Source organism: Heteronotia binoei, chromosome 18, assembly GCF_032191835.1.
Source record: "Heteronotia binoei isolate CCM8104 ecotype False Entrance Well chromosome 18, APGP_CSIRO_Hbin_v1, whole genome shotgun sequence".
In the NCBI taxonomy this organism is placed as follows: domain Eukaryota; kingdom Metazoa; phylum Chordata; class Lepidosauria; order Squamata; family Gekkonidae; genus Heteronotia; species Heteronotia binoei.
The window spans coordinates 23,802,965-23,824,552 of NC_083240.1; the positions used below are offsets into that span (position 1 = coordinate 23,802,965).

The following is a 21,588-nucleotide window of genomic DNA, read 5'->3' on the forward strand; positions in this document are numbered from 1 at the left end:
CCTCTCTCCAGATCTGTCTCCGGTTAGGCCACCACTGTGCTTTCCAATAACCTTGGTCCTTGTCTCCTCTCCCCCAACCCCCTGCAGAATCCCCGATTCCCTGGAAACCTCCAGATGTCAGACAGGCAACTTGATGAGACGGGCGAGAACGACGTTAATAACTTGTAAGTGTTGCTTGGCCTCTACAGAGAGCTCGTGGATTTTGTGTGATTGCTCGCTTTCTTACTGGAACTCTGGCCACATCTGTGCTATTTATTTGAAAGGGCTTTATGGAGGGAGGGGGGAGATTGGGCTTGCTTTCTACCATGTATAGCTCTCAAGGGGTTTTTCCTCATTGAAAAGACAAGGTAGCAACAGGGCCGTTCAACAGATGTCTCGGTGTCTTCTCCCTTGTTCTTGAGGTCTCCTTGCCATCGTTCTTCTATCGGCTGTTTCTCCTCCATGGATAAAAATTCCCTCTCTTCTTCCCCCAGAAACAGTTTTGTCAGACTTTCTCTTGGCAACCAGAGCCTGCCAGTCTCTGTGGGGGTGGACTTCTTCCTCCGCTCCAGCATGCCGGAAGGGATGTCTGGTTGCTGCCTCCCACTCCCTTGGAAGCTCTTGATATTTCTGGCTAATGCCTGGAGAGTGGTATACCTGGCTTGACAAAAGATAAGAGCAGAGATCAGGTAGATGAAGGTGGCCCACCTTTCGAGGTGACAAAAAGAATTTAAAGCAAGAAGGCTGTTAGATCTATTGTCAGTTTTCCTTTCCTTTTTTGGTATTTTTGTGTGTGTGCATACCTAGAAGTCATGGTGACTTCTGGTGACTGACCCCTACTGGGGGCCTGGAGGATATTGATAGTGGTGGCTGAATAAAGCCTGCCCCTGCCTTCCTGCTTGGTCCCCAATGAAGTACAGGGTGCTGTTTGCTTGCATGCTGGGGACACAGCAAAATTCGGGATGTGGTCCAGTGTAATAGTGGTTTTGCCATCACTCCGCTCTTTCTCCTTCTCTTATAGTTTCCAGCTCACTGTGGAGATGTTTGATTACCTGGAGTGCGAACTGAACTTATTCCAGACAGGTAACACTCTGTGCTGGGAATAGTGCATGCTTCTGTAAGGCATTAGCCGAGGAGGTGTGTCTTATTGTTCCTGCCAGTCATACGCTCTTGATAGGGCTGGGGCCCCCTACCCCCCTCCCCCGCCCCGAAAACAGATCATTTTCAGAGAAGCCAGAAGAGGGTATCTTGGCATCCTCTCTGCTCTCCTTTTCAGACAATGTGGGGGACAGACAAGCATTCCGAGTGGAGGTGGAAGGTAGCCAGAGCATAAGAAAATCCTTTCCTTTGCACTTGGATGAGCAGTATTTTGCTCCAGCCTCAGGACACAGAAGCAGTGCCTGCTCCTTTTTTTAAAGGCTGCGGAATGAGGGTGTCAGTTTTGACTGTGTAATTTGGTGAAAGCAACCTAGCCTCCGGCTGCAGGAAGGGAGGGACCAAGGGCAGCTGAGCTCATCTATTTTCATCCACTCTTCCATGATGTATGACCCTTCCAGTGGCTTTTGGAGGCAGACTGGCAGTTTTCAGGCTGGCCGAGGGACCTCTCCTTTGCGGTCTTCCACCTTCCCATGCTGCCTCCTATGACACTGCTTGCTGGGATTAGGTCTGATGCCATGAGCAGCACAGCCCATTCTAGTTTTCTCTTGCTGGCACAAAGGCTGACCAGCCTGGGGAACCCCTGCCACTTGGTCTTCTGTGGAACTCTTTCCACCTTGCCTGGCTCAGCTCTTGGGCCCTCAAGAAAGAAGTTTCTATAGTGCCTGCTGGGCTTTGGCTGCCAGCCCAAGTGACTTCAGCAGGGAATAAAATCCCTCTTTCAGGTTTTGCCATAACACATTCTTGCCTTTTTAAATAACTCTCAAAATGCGTGTTTGCTAATTCCCAGCAGTACTGCTCTTTGGCAGCCTGGTGGACTTGTGATAGGTTGCCTTCTGCATGATGCACACACCCCATATTGTCCACTGGTCTAATCTCTCTCCCCAGGGTTTTTTTTTTTTGTAGCAGGAACTCCTTTGCATATTAGGCCACGCATCCTTGATGTAGCCAGTCCTCCAAAAGCTTACCGGACTGTTAGTACAGGGCCTACTGTAAGCTCCAGGAGGACTGGCTACATCAGGGGTGTGTGGCCTAATATGCAAAGAAGTTCCTGCTACAAAAAAAGCCCTGTCTCTCCCACTTCCTGAGAGTCTCACCAGCTGCATGGTCTCCTGATACCCAGATGGGAGACAAAGGCTTTCCTTTACTGCGGGAGAACATTCTTTGCACCACGTCCATTGCACCATGTGTAGTTGTACATTCAATGCAGAGCAAAGGGAGAGGGAGGTGCTCGACTCCTTTAGAGTGAGAAAATGGGGCTTACCCAGGTGAGGCAGGTAGTGCCTCTCTCTCTCATCTTTGGGGACCAGGCAGGAGCTGAGGTTCCCAGAAGACTTTTCCCTTTGCAGAGACCTACAGCTGAACTTCCAAGGAAACTGCTTGCGTGACCATGTGTTGTTAAGGCCTTTGTCATTAGCATAGCTAAGCAGTCTGCCACCGACCCTTCCCAGTGCACCCAGCCCACCTCTCCATTGAGTCCCTCACTGACCTGATGCTTGCATGTTTCCTTTACACGGCATGCTTCCTCCTTCTGGAACCACCGAAGTTGTGCTGAAGTTTCTCGGTTATGTGCAGGAACTTGGTGCGGCATGCCAAGAAACAGGGGAGGAAATGAGTGGGCTGTGACAGGGCCAGGTTTGGCATATCTGAAAAAGAAATTGGCGAATTTCTGTGTTGAAGGGGCACATAGATGCAGAGGCAAAAATACACCATTTAAAAAAGGGTAAGGATGGGGGCAGCACAAGTTTTCTGTCCAGGCCACCATGATGGAAAAGTTTGTTTTCCTTGAACAAGATGACCAGATCAGGCAGTAGAAGGCTAAAGAATATTAGATCTTGGGATGGTGGTACAAAGATCGTTTCTTCACATGGACATCTGAAACTATCAGAACCACAAGCTGCCAGAGTAGCGTTAACTATAAGATGCTTTGAGTTAGAAGATGTAAAAAGTGACCTTGGTCCGGTACAGATTGACAAGGCAGCTATTGCCTTGTGCTAAAGAGCTGGAACTGAGTGGCCCCATGTCATGTTATGGCACCTGCATTTGAAAGACCCATTTAATTCAGCCCCCACCCCACCTCTACATGCAGTTGTCCTCATGGAGCTTTTCTGGCCGTGTTTTCTTAAAGAATCAGCCCTGAGCGCAGTGTATTTTGTGGTTCTCTCACAGTGTTCAATTCCTTGGACATGTCTCGCTCTGTGTCGGTCACCGCTGCTGGGCAGTGCCGGTTGGCCCCTCTGATCCAGGTCATCCTAGACTGCAGCCACCTCTATGACTACACTGTTAAACTTCTCTTCAAGCTCCATTCCTGTAAGTACCAAGGCTGGTGGTGTCCTTTTGGGGCCAGAATTCTATTGCAGCTGATGGCAAGTTGTGGACCAAGCAGTCCCCCCACCCACCCCCCACCCCAAAAAAATATCTACCACCCCATTCCCTATCAGGAATGCTGTCCCTAGAGCTGAGTTCCAATACTTTTGCTTTTAATAATTATCATGATTAAGTTTGTGATTAATGTTTTTATTTTTTTTAAAAAAAGGAGTGGGGTACAGAAGGAAGGAAGGAAAAGGGGAAAGTATAAATACATCAACAATTTTCAAATATTACAAATAGTTACATTCAAAAGTGTGCTTGCACACGAAGGCTCAGACCTTGAATTAAACTTTGTTGGTCTTAAAGGTCTTAAAGGTGCCACTGGACTCTATCACATTTGGTGGCAATGTGAACATGCCAAAAAATATTGGGCCCAAATCAATATTTGGACACAAAAAATATTAAAAATTAAGCTTCAACACACTCCCGAACTGTATCTGTTGAATGTATGTAAAGAAAGTCTACCCAGACACGAAAAAAAATATTGTTACATGTAACAACTGTCGCGAGAACTCTCTATGCGAAATATTGGAAAGTCTCGAAATTACCAGACAGAAACGAATTTATACAGAAATTATTAGAGGCTGCAGAGATGGACACTCTAACCGTAAGATTAAGAGGAGGCAATCTACAGGATTGCAGGAAGATGTGGAACTATTTATATATATGGATAAAAAGTATGGGATTTACTATGAGGAAACAAAATGTGTGTTTGGATAAAGCCCTATAAGCTCCTTGGGTGGAAGGGTGGGTGATGGGTTGGTGGTGGGTAGGTATGTATGATTTATGTATAGTTTGTTGTTTATGGATACATGGAAGCGTCAATAAAAGATTTGTTTGTTTTTCAAAAAAAACCCCAAAAAACCTTTGTTCTGTTGCTTCAGACCAATAGGGCTACCCACCTGCAGTTATTAAAAATTAACAGTGGAAGGGTCTGTTTGGGGATGAGGACTGGTGAAGGTGCAGGCAGCTCTTTTTAAATTTTTTTATGATAATGAGTGTAAAAAAAAATCCTTTTTTTCCTGGGAAAACAGAGATGGGTGTATGTGTGAATCTGCTCTCCCACTTCTTTTCCTGAACATGTTGCAAAGTCTTTTTTTTCCCTGTCAAGATTAAGTTTATTGAATGATATGTTTATACAATTGGAAAGTTGCCAGCCAGCTGAGTCACAGCACAGATTAAGAAAACAGAAGGGAATAGCAGAAATGTGCCCAGTAAACAAGATTCAATATCCCATCTCTTACAAAACTGCTTGGTTTGTTTGCTCCCCCCCTCCCCCGGATATAAAAAATGAAAGCCAAATGTGAATAAAATGACTGGGAAAACCTGTTCCCTTTCCAAAATCTTTTATAAGCAGAAAGTCTCACCATAAGCATTATAAACCACACTTTCTTAAGCCATCCTTCTATATCTGGGACTTTCCCTTGTTAACCTTTTGAAAAGTCTTGATGGATGCAGAGAAGGAATGACAATGATGAAATGCAGGACAACAACCATGACTGCCTCTTGGACCTCTCTTCCCACCTCAGTGGTGCTTTAGTAGTCTGTACTGAATAGGCTGGCATTGCAATCATGTTCAGAGTCTTTTTAAAAGACAGGAGGACAATAGGGGGAACATTGGAATGAAGTGTTTTCAGCAGTGTGTGATGGACAGCAAGTAAATACATGCTTATAGGCAGTGCTGCTTGGGAGGGAGTAAGCTAGCTGAACTGATTGACAGCTCATGAAACTCGCTCTGCTTGAAGGACTGCCACCAACTGTAGAGGGGAGTGTGACAGTTAGGAAGTTGGAGAAGTTGTTGGAGAAGAGAGTGGCCTGGGAGACTAGAGAGGAGTCTGAAAAGCCAAGTCTGCTTCAGAGCCAGTGTGGTGTGACTTTAGGAAAAGGAGAGACTCTGGCGGAGACTGTTCAAATAGTTTAACCAGTCTCCTTGTGTAAACCAAAGAAACACAACTTGAGAAGAGAATTAGTTCTTCATTTTATAAGCTTTATATCCAGTTTGAAGAGGTTGTATATCTGGAAGATAAGGATTTGGCAAATGTTTTGAAGTGGCATTGAAAGACCCTAAACACGCCAAAAGACAGTTATTGATATTAAGGAGAAGATAATAACAAGCTTGCCAAAGAAAAGGAAAATCTTCGTCTAGAAGGAAAACCCTACTCTTTAAAACAAAGGGGTAAAGCTGAGTACATTCTCAAGTCTGTGTGACCAACAAATAGTATGTTGAAAAGGAAACGTAAGGCAATCAAGAACAAGTACTGACTAAGCAAAAGCACTGTAATATCTGTAGCACCTTCAGTGAAAGCAAAACAGCCATAAGTCTCTAAACATCTCTTGTGCATTCAGCACCATAAGATGCAGTTTTGTAAACATATTTAACTCTTTGTCTACCAATTCCAGATTTTAAACCACTATGCAAATATAACTTCCCTTCATTGCCAGCTTGTTCAAATAAATCTGAAATCTGTTTACGTCTTTATGTGTACCTAAAGTGCCATTTCTGAAGTGAAATATTTGAAAACTGATGCAACATAAGTGTGATCGTTTTGGAGGTGATTAATAGAATGGTCCGCATGTGACACAGTGTTGAGTACGTTTCTTTGTATAAAGTAACTGAATAATGTCAGTTCCAGAGCTAAAGGGCTGACCATGGAAGTAGCTAAAGGCAGGAACTATATTATTGGAGATGGGAAGCAGAAATCTTGGCATGTTCTATTGCTTGTGCGCACGCACACACACACATAACCTCCAGCTCACTGTAGACTGAAGCAGCTTGGAGATCTTCTGCTCATCCCATTTTCTGTGATCTCTTATCCAGGTCTCCCAGCTGACACACTCCAAGGCCACAGGGACCGTTTCCTAGAGCAGTTCAAAAAGTAAGTGTGCACTGCTTGGCCCATGTTCACTTTGGAGGACACCTCCCACAAAAGTTGTGTGTTTGCATATCTGTGCTTAGGACCTGCTGATCAGTTAAGCTTGCCTAAGCTGTCTTCGCCTTTGTGCCTACCTGATCAAGACCTTATTGTGTTGGAACAGTCAGTCTGACGTTTCAGTGGATACAGGAGAATCTCCCATGGCCTGATTATTTACAAGGGACCAGCATGAGGAGACTCTTCTGAATTCTTTGACACATCAGAAATCTGTGGGGAAGCGGAGACTCTGCCACATCATATGAACATATGACGCTGCCTTCTATTGGATCAGACCCTTGGTCCATCAGAGTCAGTATTGTCTACTCAGACTGGCAGTGGCTCTCCAGGGTCTCAAGCTGAGGTATTTCACACCTATTTGCCTGGACCCTTTTTAGTTGGAGATGCTGGGGATTGAACCTGGGACCTTCTGCTTACCAAGCAGATGCTCTACCACTGAGCCACCGTCCCTCCCCATGGACGACCTTTAGATCCTGATGTTGCTGTGTCCCTGTGTTACGTTGAAGCAAATGCTCTTTCCCTCAACAAAGATTTCACTGCTATGATGAGTGAAGTCAATGTCCAACTAGCAGTCTGCATCCAGGTGTAGTTTCTAAGAGTGCCAGACTGGGATTGGGGAGTCCCAGGTTCAAATCCCCACCCTGACACGAAGGTTGCTGAGTGACTTGGGGCCAGTCACTCTCTTAGTGTACCCCTAACCCACAGGATGGTTGTTCCAAGGGTAAAATAAAGGAGGCAAGTATGACATTGTAAGCCGCTTTGGGTTCCCAGTGGGGAAGTATCTAAACACTTAACAATCAGCTGTGAACTGATGCACAGCTTAACCTCAGATTATTCAAAACCTTCAGTGTTACAGTGTGACTGTTGCAGCCAGAGATGCCAAGAGGTGTTTGGAGAAGGGACTCTGATAAGTCCTTTCTCTGGTCTCTGAGGAGCTAGCCATGGGGATTATGCTAGTGGTCAGTGTTCCCTCTAGGCTGAGTTAGCATGAGCTAGCTTGCAGATTTTTAGCCTCCAGCTCACACGTTTTTGTCTTAGCTCAGGAAGGATGACCCCAGAGCACAGTAATGTATGCAGTAGCTCACAACTTTAATTCCGGTAGCTTACAACTTCAATACCAGTTGCTCACAAAGTAGAGTTTTTGCTCACAAGACTCTGCAGCTTAGAGGGAGCATTGCTAGTGGTGTCCCTAGTCTGGGACTAAACCATCCCTCCCTACCTTTGCAGTGTGCATCTGTGATCCTGTGGTTGGGCGATTTGGAACCTAGGAGCCGTGATGGTGCTTGCTAAGTAATGATTGAAGGAAACACCCCAACTACAGGAGAAGGAGTGGCAGCCAGAACTGATGGTCCCTGCTGTACTTGGGGCTCCGTATCTCCCGGCTCTGACCAGAACTTGTTGGTGCTGCCTCAAAGGGCTATGTTTTGGAGTCTCTTTGGGTTACACACCAGCCACTGCCTTTGGATCAAAGACCTGACAGTGGAGAATGAGTAAGATGAATCAAACAGTATCAGTCGGGCAGGATTTGGCCCTCTCGTGTCTATCTGCATTCTGTTGCCCAGAGCCAAGCGAAGAACAAAATGTTCTCAGATAAAAGCAGCACCAGGTTTGCTGATGCAGCTGGGCAGGCAGTCCAAAGATGGCTCGTGCTGACCAGTTATAGCCTCTGGGGGGTAACGGGGTAGCTTCATCTGCCAAATGGCAGGCTTCTCTTGTATTAAAGTCATCTGGAGCAGGAGAGCCCGCATGGTGTAACAGCTGGCATTGGACTGGAGTCTGAGATGCCTGGGTTTATATCCCCACTCTGATGCAAAGCTTCACTGGGTGACCTTGGGACAGTCACACTCTCTCAGCCTAACCTACTTTCGCAGGTCTGTTGGGAACACACAATAAGGAACAGAATGGTGAGGTTAGAACATTCTAGGTGGTAGGAAGTATGGTCTTTTCCTGTGACTTCTTTGAAGGTCCTAGTGCACTGTGCCGTTTCCACTGAAGGTATTCTTGATCAACATGTCAGGTTTTCATCACAACTACTTTTGTGAAACTTCTTTATTACTAAGACATGAGTGGGCGAAGGCGTACACATCCAATAGGCTAGAATTCCTGTGTCTTGAGTTCCTCTAACATCATCAGTGACTTCTGGGTTACTGGTACTAAAATTTCCTTAGCTGGTCTGCATGTAGGAAAGATACACGCAACCGCTGGCCCGATTCTGGGCCATCAGTTCAATTTGCTTCAGTTTTAAGACTGGAAGACCTTAGCTGGAGTAGCCCAGGGTGCGCTCAGACTTGACCCTTTGCTCTTGAATTTTGCAGGCTGAAGGATCTGTTCTATCGCTCCAGCAACCTGCAGTATTTCAAGCGACTGATTCAGATCCCTCAGCTGCCCGAGGTGAGACCGTGTGGCCTTAAACAGACTTATTCCACTTCCAGCTTTCCCACAGCTCTTGAGCTGAAGGCTTCTTGTAAATAGGGGCCCAAGCGGACAGCACGCCTGTCCAAATTGCCTCCCCCCCAATGCCAAGATGGAAGTTTTGCAGGATTGGCTTACCATATGGAACATCTCTTTGCTGCAGTTCTGCCTTTGCCAACCACACTCTTCTTTCTGTTCTGCCAGAATCCCCCTAACTTCCTGCGGGCTTCGGCACTCTCCGAGCACATCAGCCCTGTCGTCGTCATCCCGGTGGAAGCCTCATCCCCCGACAGCGAGCCCATCATGGAACTTGTAGACATGGAAACAGCCTCACAGCAGGTGAGAGGAAAAGCCAGGAAGCCACCATTTTGGCACGAATTGGGAAGTCTAGTTTTGGTGCAAGAGAAGGGGCAGCGTAATTTGTGGTGAGTGTTTGGAGGACACCAGCCTCTATCATCCATGGGCCACATTCATAAAACATCTAGATTCGAGTCCAGTAGCAGACACCAACAAGATTTTGGGGGGCATAAGCTTTCGAAAGTCAAAAGCTGCCTTTGTCAGATATGGAGCTTTGACTGTTGAGAGCTTACACCCCATATGTCTTGTGAGTCTCTAAAGGGCTACTGGACTCGAATCTAGCCGTTTCATTGCAGACCAACATGATTACCCTCTGAAACTATATTCATTAAAAAGGTGCTTTAGGGAAATAACCCCTTGTGCTTTAACTTCTGCTTTTTGCTGTGGTCCAATTGAGTCATCTGACAGAACCTGTTAGAGAAAGCAATGCCAGCATCAGGCTGCAGGTGGTGGAGGGCATGCTTGTTTATATTACCCCCTAATAAAATTCTGCAGATAGAAAACGTATCACGTCAAGGCAGAAGAGTTCAGTGCAGCCTTCTCCCCCCCTCCCCCTTTTTGGTATGTTTGTATTTTTGTAATGTGTGTGTGTGTGTGTGTGCGCGCGCACCTGGAAGTCATGGCAGCCTCGGATGATTGATCCCTACTGGGGGCCTGGAGGATATTCAGAGAGGTGGTTGAATAAAGCCTGCCTCTGCCTCCCACTTCTGGTATTCCTTGGAAGCAGTGTTCCCTCTAAGCTGAGTTAGTGTGAGCTAGCTCACAGGCTTTTAGCCTCTGGCTCACACATTTTTCTCTTAGCTCAGGAATAATGGCCCCACAGCAAATTAATTTATGCAGCACCTCACAACTTTAATGCCAGTAGCTCACAAAGAAGAATGTTTGCTCACACGACTGCAGCATAGAGGGAGCATCGCTTGGAGGTCTCCCATCCAAGTACTTGCCAGAGTCTACCATGTTTAGCTCCCGATATCTGATGAAATCAGGTTTGCTGGGGCTGTCCAGGTCAGGGCTGCACAGCTTTCTCCCTGCTGTGTTGTGTGCAGGGATTCTCCCACCCCGACCACGCACAAACTTTCAAATACAGAACCTTTCCACTGGTGTCTGAAGTAGTAAGAACATAAGAGAAGCCCTGTTGGATCAGGCCAGTGGCCCATCCAGTCCAACACTCTGTGTCACATAAGAACATAAGAGAAGCCCTGTTGGATCAGGCCAGTGGCCCATCCAGTCCAACGCTCTGTCACACAGTGACCAAAAATTGTTTATATATATATATATACATATACACACACACACACACACACACACACACACACATATATATATATATATACATACACACACACACAGTGAAGAGCATTGCCCATTGATCTTGCCGCTTAAAAGGCTTTAAAAGTGGCCATTAAAGTGTGGAGAGGATAAGGAGCATGGACTCCTATTGGTAGGCTAGCACATACCCTTTTCTTCCTCCTGAACTGGTTCCCAGAAGGGAACCACAAAGGGCAACTTCCTCCTTAGAAAGCAAAGCCGTAGAGGACGTTGACGTGACTGGTATTCAAAAAAAATGGGGAAATGTACTCTTTGTGGCTAGTCCAGAAAGAATGCCTGCCCTGTACAGATGCCTTTTGTTTCTGTGTGTGCAGCCTTTAAGGCAGTGTAAGACCACTAGTTTCAACTTGAGCCTCCTGTCTTAAGAAGAGTTAACCCTCACTCTTTCCCCTCCTGACCAGTGTTCCCTCTAAGCTGAGTTAATGTGAGCTAGCTCACAGATTTTAAACCTCCATTTCACGCATTTTTGTCTTAGATCAGGAAAATTGACCTCAGAGCATAGTAGTTTATGCAGTAGCTTACAACTTTAATACCAGTAGCTCACAAGTAGAATTTTTGCTCACAAGACTCTGCAGTTTAGAGGGAACATTTCTCCTGACCACCAATCACTTTATTGAAAGCTGGGATTAGCAAAGGGCCTCTTCAAAGCTCCTCGTGGTTCTGCCTACATAACAAGAGTTCTCCATTTCGAGTTTTCATATAGGATATCCTAGGATTGTGGGAGGAAACTCTTTGCATTCATCTTGCCTATTCAAAGCAGCGGGCGGCAATTAGTTGAGTGCTTTGGGTTTAAGGTATTCTGGACACAGAACTGCATTGTCTGCTTGCTGGTGTTATAGATAGAGCCGGAAATGGCAAGGTCTGTCTGGAGCCTGACTTTCATAGGGCTGGTTCATATACAGGCCTCAGCAAGTCTTTCCCTGCATTCATACTGGGTTGGCCTCATTTCATTAGGAAGGAAACATCCAGGGTGCATAACTTGACCGTGTCTGTCTGCTGCTACACCTACCAGAACTTACTGAAATGCCTGAGCAAACTTTCCTCACATCTTTGACTGAGCTTTCAGCCGCCCCAGCCCTGAAGGACACACCCCATTTGGAGCCCAAGGTGGAAAGAAGGTTGTAAAGCAAGGCCTTGGGGTAGACGAACCTTCCCAATGACGCTCCACCACTGAGCCAGGATAGCACCATTATCACAAGTATGTAATGACTGTTGGTGCCTTGCTAGGAGCTGACTGCGTCCGTCTTGTCTTTCAGAGTCTGCCTGAGAATAAGTTTGACGACATCTTTGGCAGCTCATTCAGCAATGACCCGTTCAACTTTAACAGCCAGAATGGGATGAACAAGGATGACAAGTGAGTCCGGATCCCTGCCTTGGGATTCTTCTCTCCCTTCCCCCACTCCTGCGCCTCAAAGCCTGAGTGCAGGAATTCAGGGGCTCTGTGTGAAACAATGGATAGAACATGAGAAGGGGAGGGGGGTCAGAAGAATGGTATGGAGGGGACTAGGACTGAAAGGTTGCTGTGGGATAAAAAAATGAAGGTGGGGGGTGGAGAGAGAGACTGAGAGAGTTATTTCACACTAGACCTTTAATCCTGGTTTAACTCTGTCCCCAGACTGACATTCTACAGTAGAATTATAGAATCAGATAAAACTTGGCCTCAGATTCAGTGGGAGCTCACAGGAGTGCAGCTCTTGAACCTTTCTGAGAGTTCCACATCCTCCTTCTGAGAGTTCCACCTCCTTGTCCACTGAGTAGTTGGTGCAGCTACATAACAATCCCTGGATGAGCTCCACCACCTATTTTTCTACAAAATCACCCCTGGATAAAACCAACTCTATACCTCTATGATTCTATGATTTTAGTGTAGAATATCATCTTGGGGACAGGGCTAAACCAGGATTGAAAGTCTAGTGCGAAACTGGGGTGTGAAACAGGTCCTTTTACTCCTGATAATCTTTGTTTGCCATTTTCTTTCATCCTGTGAAATGCACTTTCCTTTACTTCTTATTAGGACTCATCTTCCTCTCCTTTTGTAGCTGAGTAGCTTGAATTCCTTGGTATGTGGTTCTTGGTAGCTTTCACTATGTCTCTAAGCTATCAAGGTCATATAATAGGACCGCTCTCAGGATTTTATTGTTGCAGCCAAAACTGTAATAGCTAAACTCAGTCCTCTTTTGGTAATGCAGTGGGATGATTTGGGTTCCGTTCTGGGTTCAGCTAGGCTGCGTTCATGTTTGGAAGGCAGCTTCCCTGGGGGTGCTAATGGCCAGTAAGAATTTTTCAGTCTTTCCCACTATACATAAAAAGGGATTAGACAAAGTCATGAAGGGTAAGTCAGTTAATGACTAATAGGGATGATGGCTAAATGAAGGACCCAGTATACCTCTGAATGCCAGTTACTAGGAGGCAGCAGAAAGTGCGTGGTTTTGTGCCCAGCCCATCCAGTCGGCCACTGTGGAAAACAGTCTGCTAGCTGAGATGGACCATTGGTCTGATCCAGCCAGTTTGGTGTAGTGGTTAAGTGCACAGATTCTTATCTGGGAGAACCAGGTTTGATTCCCCACTCCTCCACATGCACCTGCTGATGTGACCTTGGGTCAGCCACAGGTACCGGTGTATTAAGCACAATATATCCTTCAAAACCTCACCGGTTGAATTATCACTCTCACACAAAAAGTGTGTAAATAAACATTTAGTGCACAGTTTATAATAAGTCCATACCGCAAAATAACAGAACGAACACCCACACGACACTCCCCCAGACTGTTTTCTAAAGTCACGTCTCAGAGGCACTGTCTTCAGCCGCTTCTTGCAGTTCAGAATCTGGGTGGAAACAGGGGCGTCGTTCTGCACAACTTCGCACAAAGAGATCAAAAGACCATATTTCCTGGATTTCCTCCAGTTTCATTGGTTTTACCCTTCGTAAGTCTTCTCTCAACGCTGTTTTAACTGGAGCCATGGTACAAAGAATTCAATCACAGATCAACGCATACATGCTCAAATCTCTGCTACCGGCTCCCCACTCCTCCACGTGCACCTGCTGATGTGACCTTGGGTCAGCCCCAAGTTTTCTCAAAGCTGTTTTGCTCAAGAGCAGTTCTGGGAGAGCTCTCAGCCCCACCTACCTGTTATGGGTAGGGGAAGGGAAAGGAGATCTGTAAGCCACTCTGAGACTTCTTTGGCCAGTGAATGGCGGAGTATAAATCCAATCTCCTCCTCCTCTTTTTCTTTCTTCTTCTTCTTCTTCTTCTTCTTCTTCTTCTTCTTCTTCTTCTTCTTCTTCTTCTTCTTCTTCTTCTTCTTCTTCTTCTTCTTCTTCTTCTTCTTCTTCTTCTTCTCTTCTTCTTCTTCTTCTTCTTCTTCTTCTTCTTCTTCTTCTTCTTCTTCTTCTTCTTCTTCTTCTTCTTCTTCTTCTTCTTCTTCTTCTTCTTCTTCTTCTTCTTCTTCTTCTTCTTCTTCTTCTTCTTCTTCTTCTTCTTCTTCTTCTTCTTCTTCTTCTCCTCCTCCTCCTCCTCCTCCTCCTTCTTCTTTGTGGGTTCAGTGAAGGGCAGATGGGGCTCATCTGCTTGCACACTGGATTGAATTTGCCTCTGTGGTTGTGAAATAAGACCCTTTACCTGCACCAGCCGTGTCTTGTCGAAGGCAATATCTTAATTCCACTGGGTGATGATGCTGCCTCTCTTTTCTTCCAGGGACCAATTGATTGAGCAGCTGCACAGAGAGATCAGCAACCTCAAGGAGGAGCTGAAAAACTTCAAGGCTGAGGTGAGTCCAACCTCACCCATCCACCTTTCCCTGAGTCCCCAGTGGGATGCTGGAGCCTGCTTGGGATGGAGGGAAGCTGGCAGGGGTCAGTGTGGGAGGCCAGAGACCTCTCAGAGGAGGAGTTGGTGGGAAAGGGTGGGGTTTAAACATTACCAGCACCCCAGGACACAAGTTATGTTAATATGCAGATAAAAGCTTTGAGAATTGCAAAGTGCAGCATCAATATACATTAGCAAAGAAGTGAGCAAAGGAGTTTGCATCTATAACAAAGATTAGAGGCAAGGCCCAGATTAGCCTCTCAGTTCTTGGCTTCAACAGCCTGGATAGTCCATCTTTGCCCGGGCTCATCAGAGCTTGGAAGCTAAGCCGGATCGGCCATAGTCAATACTATAATGGTAATTCACCAAGGAAGACCGGGGTTGCTGTGTGGAGGAATGGCAAACCACCTCTGCATCTTGCCTGGAACACCCCTTGGATTCAGTCATTGTGAGTCAGTCGCAATTTATGAACATATGAGCATATGAACCTGCCTTATATTGAATCAGACCCTTGGTCCATCAAAGTCAGGATTGTCTACTCAGACTGGCAGCAGCTCTCCAGGGTCTCAAGCTGAGGTTTTTCACACCTATTTTGCCTGAACCCTTTTTTACTTGGAGATGCCAGAGATTGAACCTGGGACCTTCTGCTTACCATGCAGATGCTCTACTACTGAGCCACCGTCCCTCCCCAAATTTGACAGTACTTCTCATCTTCCTCCTGTCTTCCTACTTATTTTTATCTGCCTATCACTGAGATGCTTCCATCTGCCCAGAATTTAGGGGTATCAGCTTCATATCACTGGGGACGCAGACAAGCCATAATCAACAAAGGTCACTCCAGAGGACCAGTGATAGAAAGCAAAAGCGACTGGAATGCTCAGATGCTCCTCCTCCCAGAGAACTGACTAAGGGTAAAGAGCAGAAATGCTAGTAGGGGAGTTTCAGCAAGTGTTGCCTAAAACATTCTTAAGCTGATGACGTCTGTCTTCTCCTTCCCTACACAAACGGGCACTGACTGCATCCCATCTTTATTGAAATTTAGGGGCTGAGATTTCCTATTTATTTAGACTACCCCTTTAATGCGGGAGCGTTCTCCGTTTCTAGTAACCTGGGACCAGTTTCGCACTAGACCTTTAACCCTGGTTTAACCCTGGCCCCAAACTGATATTTTGCATTGGAATCAGAGAAACCAACTCTATGACTCTATGATTTTAGTGTAGAATGTCAGCTTGGGGACAGGGCTAAACCAGGATTAAAGGTCTAGTATGAAATTGGTCTGGTTGTCTGGTGAATGCTTAGTGCTGTGACAGGTTTCTCAGGGACTGACCTTCTCAGCCAGAGCAGTGCAACAGCTTCGGTCACCGTTTGACTTGTCAGCATCCTCTTAAAGCTCCGCTCTGCTAACGCTCTGACCTGCAGAGTCACCGCCTGGTGATGCAGCTGAAGGGGCGGATCAGCGAGCTGGAGGCGGAGCTGGCAGAGCAGCAGCACCTGAAGCAGCAGGCCCTGGACGAGAGCGACTTTCTGCAGACCGAACTGGATGAACTGAAGAAGCGACACGAGGACACTGAGAAGGCCCAGCGCAGCCTGACAGAGATTGAGAGTGAGGGTGGCAACTTCTGTCAGGGTTTCTGGGAGGAAGGGTGGTGATGTAGCAATGTGGGGATCTGAATGGCCCATTGATTTTGCAAGTGAGACTGTCCCATTGCGAACTTGGGGTGGGCAGCAGTTTAGCATCACATTTCTCTCTCTCTCTCTCGGCTTGGCTTCGCGAACGAAGATTTAAGAAGGGTGCAATAGTCCATGTTTGCTGCAGGCTCGCTGGTGGCTGACAAGACCAATGCGGGACAGGCAGGTCCGGCCACAGTGGCTGCAGGGAAAAGTCTGATTTAGGGTTGGTGCTGTAGCAGTGCGATTCTTCCTCAATCTCCTTTTGTCCTCAAGACCAGCTATGCGTGTGTTCTCAAAGGAAGAGACATCCTGGTGGATGGTGTGCCTCCATGCTTTGCGATCTGAGGCTAGGTCAGACCACTGGTGATGGTTGATGTGACAGGTGCTAAGGGATTTCTTCAAGGAGTCCTTGTACCTCTTCTTTGGTGCCCCTCTATTTCGATGGCCGGTGGAGAGTTCGCCATACAGGGCAATCTTGGGAAGGCGGTGGTTTTCCATCCTAGAAATATGCCCTGCCCAGCGCAGCTGCGTCTTCAACAGCAGTGCCTCGATGCTGGTAACCTCTGCCCGCTTGAGGACTTCAGTGTTGCACAGAAATTGACTAAAACAGGGATGGCCAAATTTGCTTAACAAATGTCAGATGTTTGAGAACCGCAAGACATGAACATCAGATTTTGAGAGCTGCAAGGAAGGAAGAATGGCTGGCAAATATTTATTTATTAATTCAATTTATTTTATTCTATTTTTAGCCCACCCTTCCCATAGAACAGACTCAGGGCAGGTTACATCATAAAAACAATCAGTAAAAAAACAATTTAAAATATATAAAATCTAAAATTACAGAGTAACAGCAGATACTAAAATGGCAAAATAGATGGGGGAGGGAGGTGGAGGTGGAAAGAAAGCAACTTTAAATGCATTCACCAAGCTGCCAGATGGCTTGTGTGAAGGAGCCACATGTGGCTCCCGAGCCATAGTTTGGCCACCCCAAATTAAAACATTGGTCGCCTTATGATAACTTTAGCCATAATGAATATACGTTAGCTAAACTTAATCATGCACACCTTGTTATCCAAAACTTGTTGCAGCTATTTATATAGAACAGATGGACTAAAAACATAATGGTTAGTTTGTCCTCTGTCCCTTATTAAACCTAGCCATTATTTAAAAACCAAGTTTGGTATCCCTTTCCAGAGAAATCCCAAGATGCCCTTTTCTGGCTGTCAGCATATAGTGTATTAACAGTCCTACGTGGAGTGCCCTCCCTGTGTACGTCATTTCCAAGATCACTGGGATTCAGGGAAGAGGCAGGTGCATCAGTTGGGTGGGAGTGTTGGCTTGGGGTGCTGTGGAGAGTGGAGGACTGAATTTCTACCCCACCTCTTGCACAGTTGGGTTCGGTACCCAAAGAAGGGCCAGCTGTGCTGGCTCATCTTCCCAATGGGACCCCTGCTGGATAGTTCTTTTTCTGTTGCAGGGAAAGCACAAGCGACAGAGCAGCGTTATGTGAAGTTAAAGGAAAAGTACAGCGAGCTCGTGCAGAACCACGCGGACCTCCTGCGCAAGGTAGCGCTGTGATCCTTCACTTTGTTCTGGAAGACAGAACAGCAGCCTGGCAGTGAAATCCTTTTCCTTTATGGTTTTTTTTCTCCCTTTTGTTTCATAGAATGCTGAAGTCACCAAGCAGGTGACAGTGGCGAGACAGGTCCAAGGCGATGCGGAACGAGAGAAGAAAGAACTGGAGGACTCCTTTCAGCAGCTGAGCAAGCAGGCCCAACGGAAGGTGAGGCCCGGAGGATGGGGTGTGTTTGTTTTTTTTTAAAGCAAGGGGCAGGTGTGAGGGTAGGGTTGCCAATTCCAGGTGAGGCCTGGCAGTCCCTCAGAAGTATAGTTGATCTCCAGATGACAGAATTATAGTTGATCTCCAGATGACAGAAACCTGAAGGAAATGGCTCCTCTGAAAGATGGATTCTATAGCATTATACCTTGCTGGGTTTCCTCTGCTCCCCAGGCTCCACCCCCCAAATCTTTACAAATTTCCCAACCCAGAGTGGGCAATCCTACCTCAGGGTGACATCAGAGGGGGAGAAGTAGTGAGAGATTAGGGCAGTTGCTTGGAAGAGGGTGTACAGATTCTCTGGTGCTCTGCTTGCAGACTCAGGAGCAGGCAGAGGTCTTGGAGACTTTGAAGAGGGAGCTCATGGCCAGCAAGCAGGAAATTCAGACTCTCAGAAGTACTATTGAGTGTAGCACTCAGGTGAGACCCTCTCCCCCTGCACTTTTCCCTCAAAATCATTTGTCAGGGTCTTCTTCGCCCTCTCCCTGCACTGCTCTCTCTGATCCCCCCAGTGTGCTTCCTGGCATCTGCTCTCTTCCATACTGTTTTCTTACCCTTTCCACCACTCATCGTTTATTCTGCTTCACATTCAGTTTTTCTCTTTGACCTCCTTCATCCCATTCTCATCCCATCCTTTTCTGTCCCTTCCTTCCCCCTCCTCTGCCCTCTTTATCCATCCCCCCTGCTCCACGTCACTACTTCCCAGCTGGCTTTTGAGATGCATCTTTAACCACTAAGTATGGCAGTCGGGACTGGCCCAGTAGCTGGCACCGCAAGCAGCAGCTAGGAGCGCAAGGGCAGTAGTGGCGAAGAGGCCAGGGTGGATGGGTCTAGCCCACAGGGTTCTGGGTGACAGTCCTTGTGCAGTTGAGACACTCTCCTTTGGCTCGTTGGTTAGTCTGAAGTGGAGCAAAGCACCCAGCTGGCCGACCTGCAGCTTGAGAGGGACACCCTTGCCGAGACTGTGGCTGAGCACGACCAGCAGAGGGCAGCCTTGCAGGCTGAAGTGGAGCAGCTCAAAGCTGCACTGGAGAGGGAGAAGGAGAACAGCAGCAAGACGTCGGAAGAGCTGCAGTGCCGCCTGGGGGAAAAGGTACGCTTTGCTGGGGGAGAGTTGGAGCTGGGAAGGCGGGCTTCAGAGAGATGTCACAAATACCTTGCAGGATGTTTATTTTCTTTATCGTCTTCCTTTCTTGCTAAGACTCAAGGTGGGCTACACAGTGTAAGTCAGTGCAATCAATAGGGTGGAGCATCTAATTACCAAGACCTGTAGAGAAGCCCCGAGGTCCTGAATTCCTTGTCCAGATAGGATGTGCATGCATTTGAGTCATATCTGAGACCTATCATGATAGGCTCTGTTTCTTCCCATGTCTGTTTTGAACCTGTCCCCCAGTTCTGCAAATCAGATGGAATCTGATCCCCAAAACCAAGAAGGGGGGGAAAAATCAGCTTCATTTTACAAAGCAATTTTAGAATATATTTATTTATTTATTTATTTATTTTATTTTATTCGATTTATATCCCGCCCTACCCCACCGAAGCGGGCTCAGGGCGGCTATATAGTGCATATATAGTGCTATATAGTGCATATAGCTGCATAGCTCTGGTTCTTTCCATTTATTTATTTGCTTTCTCCCCAGTGGGTACCTCAAAGTGGTGATCTTATGACGTAGGTTAGGCTGATGCTGTGTATCTGGCCCAGGGTCACCCATTGAGCAGAGTAGGCATTTGAAACCGGGTTTTCCAGATCTTAGTCTGACGTTACACCATGATGGTATTACTAACTTAGTGGCCTCCAAAGTTCTTTGGCTCTAGGGCCCCAGTGCTGTATCATGTTGTGTGCCAGGATGATCCATTGAAAAGAGGTGGTAAACAAATCCTGCCTGGACTAATCCCAAGGAGTCACAGCGCACCAAGACTCCATTTCCCATCATGCCAGTGTTTAGTTCCTCTTTGCCAGACTCTCAAAGCCAAGTTTTTGCGTTGCATGCTAGGAACTTGTACCACTAAGCAGGGAGAGGGCAGGCACAGAAAGGAGCCTTGCTGTGTACCCAGCAGGCTTAGCTGTTTTGTCTTTGCCTGCCTACAGGAGCGCAACGCACAGGACCTCCAGCAGCAGCTCCTGGACAAGCAGTTTGCTCTCCTACAGTGTGCCTTGGGAGAGGCCGAGCAGATGGTCCAGGATGCCTTGAACCGACTCGATGACCCTGTTCACATCAGCTGCACAAGTTCTGCAGGTCAGCATGCGGGCATGACTGAGAGGAGAGTTATTCCTCCTTGGGGATATCCACGTGCAGTGCATGCGTGTTCTCTAGCCCCATGTGCCCAAAGAAAAACGTATAATTATTTTGTTTTTATATAACAGTCCAAACCTACTTGGACACCTTCTCTTAAAGTCTATGAAGCCTGGGCTTAGTTGACACGGGGATCAAACCCCTTTCAGGTCTTACTAACCCTCCTCCTTTTCACTCTCTGGCCCTGCCAGTACCATAAGTAACAATGTCTAAGGCCCATCAAATAGCAATAATGATACAGATGATGATGTGTTATGCATATCAGTTTGAAAGGAATGGACTTTTTTTGCAGTACCGAGAAGCGTATTTGATGCATCTTGTGTCTCTTGCTCCAGATTACCTTCTGTCTAGGACAGCGGCTGCATTGCAGTGCACCAAGCAGCTCGAGGAGGCATGCGGCCAGTACCTTGCAGACCGGTCAGGTGATAGCAGCCAGAACCTCATGTGGTTGTCCAGGCTCAAGCTTGGTCCTAGTGGCAAGGATGGGAGACCAGAACGGTCACTTGCCCCACTAGCGCATTCACAAGTAGCCGGGTCGCTGAGCTGGAGGTGTTTGTTTTCCAATCTGCATTGGCTGCAACTAACATCAGTTGCAACGGGACCAACACACAGCAGCAGTGTTCTCTTGAATCTCAGAGATCTCAGTATGCTTGAACTGATTTCACACTCACCCAGACAGCTGAAGTGGGGAGGGGGGAGGGTTTGTTGGTGCACAGAGTAAGGACTTGGTTAGTGCCCCCAGGTTAAGTGCTCTCTTCCATTTGGCCCGTAGATGTGAGCAGCCTCTTGTCGAATGTGGCTGTCTTTGCCCACCTGACTGGAGACACCATCCTGCAAGCCAGTGCCACTTCACACATGGCCCCCATGGAGCCTGCTGACTGTGAGTTTTGCATCAGTGAAGGAGGGGGCAAGGAGAGGGATTGGGGCTTCCAATGGGCGCGTGGCTGAACGGAGCTTTAATTTGCATGCTTCTAGTGCTGTTGGAGGCCTGCAGACAGTGTGGGAGTGAGGCCCTGCGCTATCTAGGGAACCTGAAGGATTCTGCCTCGCTGGAGAGTGCTGACTGCACAGCTGTCAGGAACAGCCTCAGCCGTATTGCCACAATTGGGGAGGTGAGTCTCTGCATAGCTTGAGAAAGAGTGGAAGGTTGGAGAGAGGTGGGGGAGGGGGGTCCCTGGTGAAGGCCAGGAGAAGCTGGGTGACACTACCCTGAAGTCTAAAGTGGAGAGGGAGGGAGGTTCTCCGAACTTCTCTCCCTTCGTTTGAAGCTGGGGTGGGCAGGGTGTGGCACAAGAAGAAGCTATGAACGACCTGTGTTGTTGCAGGAGCTGCGCCCCAAAGGCTTGGATATCAAGCAAGATGAACTGGGGGACCTGGTGGACAAGGAAATGGCAGCCACAGCAGCAGCCATTGAGACAGCTGCAGCCAGAATCGAGGTGAGATGAAAA

General features: G+C 47.1%; 1 protein-coding gene across 3 annotated transcripts in view; it reads left to right on the forward strand.

The window, feature by feature from the left end:
* Positions 1-21,588, forward strand: part of HIP1 (huntingtin interacting protein 1) — an 87,443-nt gene that overhangs the window by 56,525 nt on the left and 9,330 nt on the right. For 2 of the 3 annotated variants that reach the window (XM_060258810.1, XM_060258812.1), the window contains exons 6-23: positions 88-164; positions 1,001-1,062; positions 3,304-3,444; positions 6,323-6,380; positions 8,750-8,825; positions 9,051-9,185; positions 11,789-11,886; positions 14,228-14,300; positions 15,758-15,941; positions 17,487-17,575; positions 17,676-17,792; positions 18,165-18,266; positions 18,745-18,939; positions 19,936-20,083; positions 20,476-20,562; positions 20,913-21,020; positions 21,116-21,252; positions 21,466-21,576. In XM_060258810.1, the coding sequence (XP_060114793.1) occupies positions 88-164; positions 1,001-1,062; positions 3,304-3,444; positions 6,323-6,380; positions 8,750-8,825; positions 9,051-9,185; positions 11,789-11,886; positions 14,228-14,300; positions 15,758-15,941; positions 17,487-17,575; positions 17,676-17,792; positions 18,165-18,266; positions 18,745-18,939; positions 19,936-20,083; positions 20,476-20,562; positions 20,913-21,020; positions 21,116-21,252; positions 21,466-21,576 (1,998 nt within the window). The remainder of the gene's footprint in view (positions 1-87; positions 165-1,000; positions 1,063-3,303; positions 3,445-6,322; positions 6,381-8,749; positions 8,826-9,050; positions 9,186-11,788; positions 11,887-14,227; positions 14,301-15,757; positions 15,942-17,486; positions 17,576-17,675; positions 17,793-18,164; positions 18,267-18,744; positions 18,940-19,935; positions 20,084-20,475; positions 20,563-20,912; positions 21,021-21,115; positions 21,253-21,465; positions 21,577-21,588) is intronic. The other variant, XM_060258811.1, reaches the window with a different exon arrangement.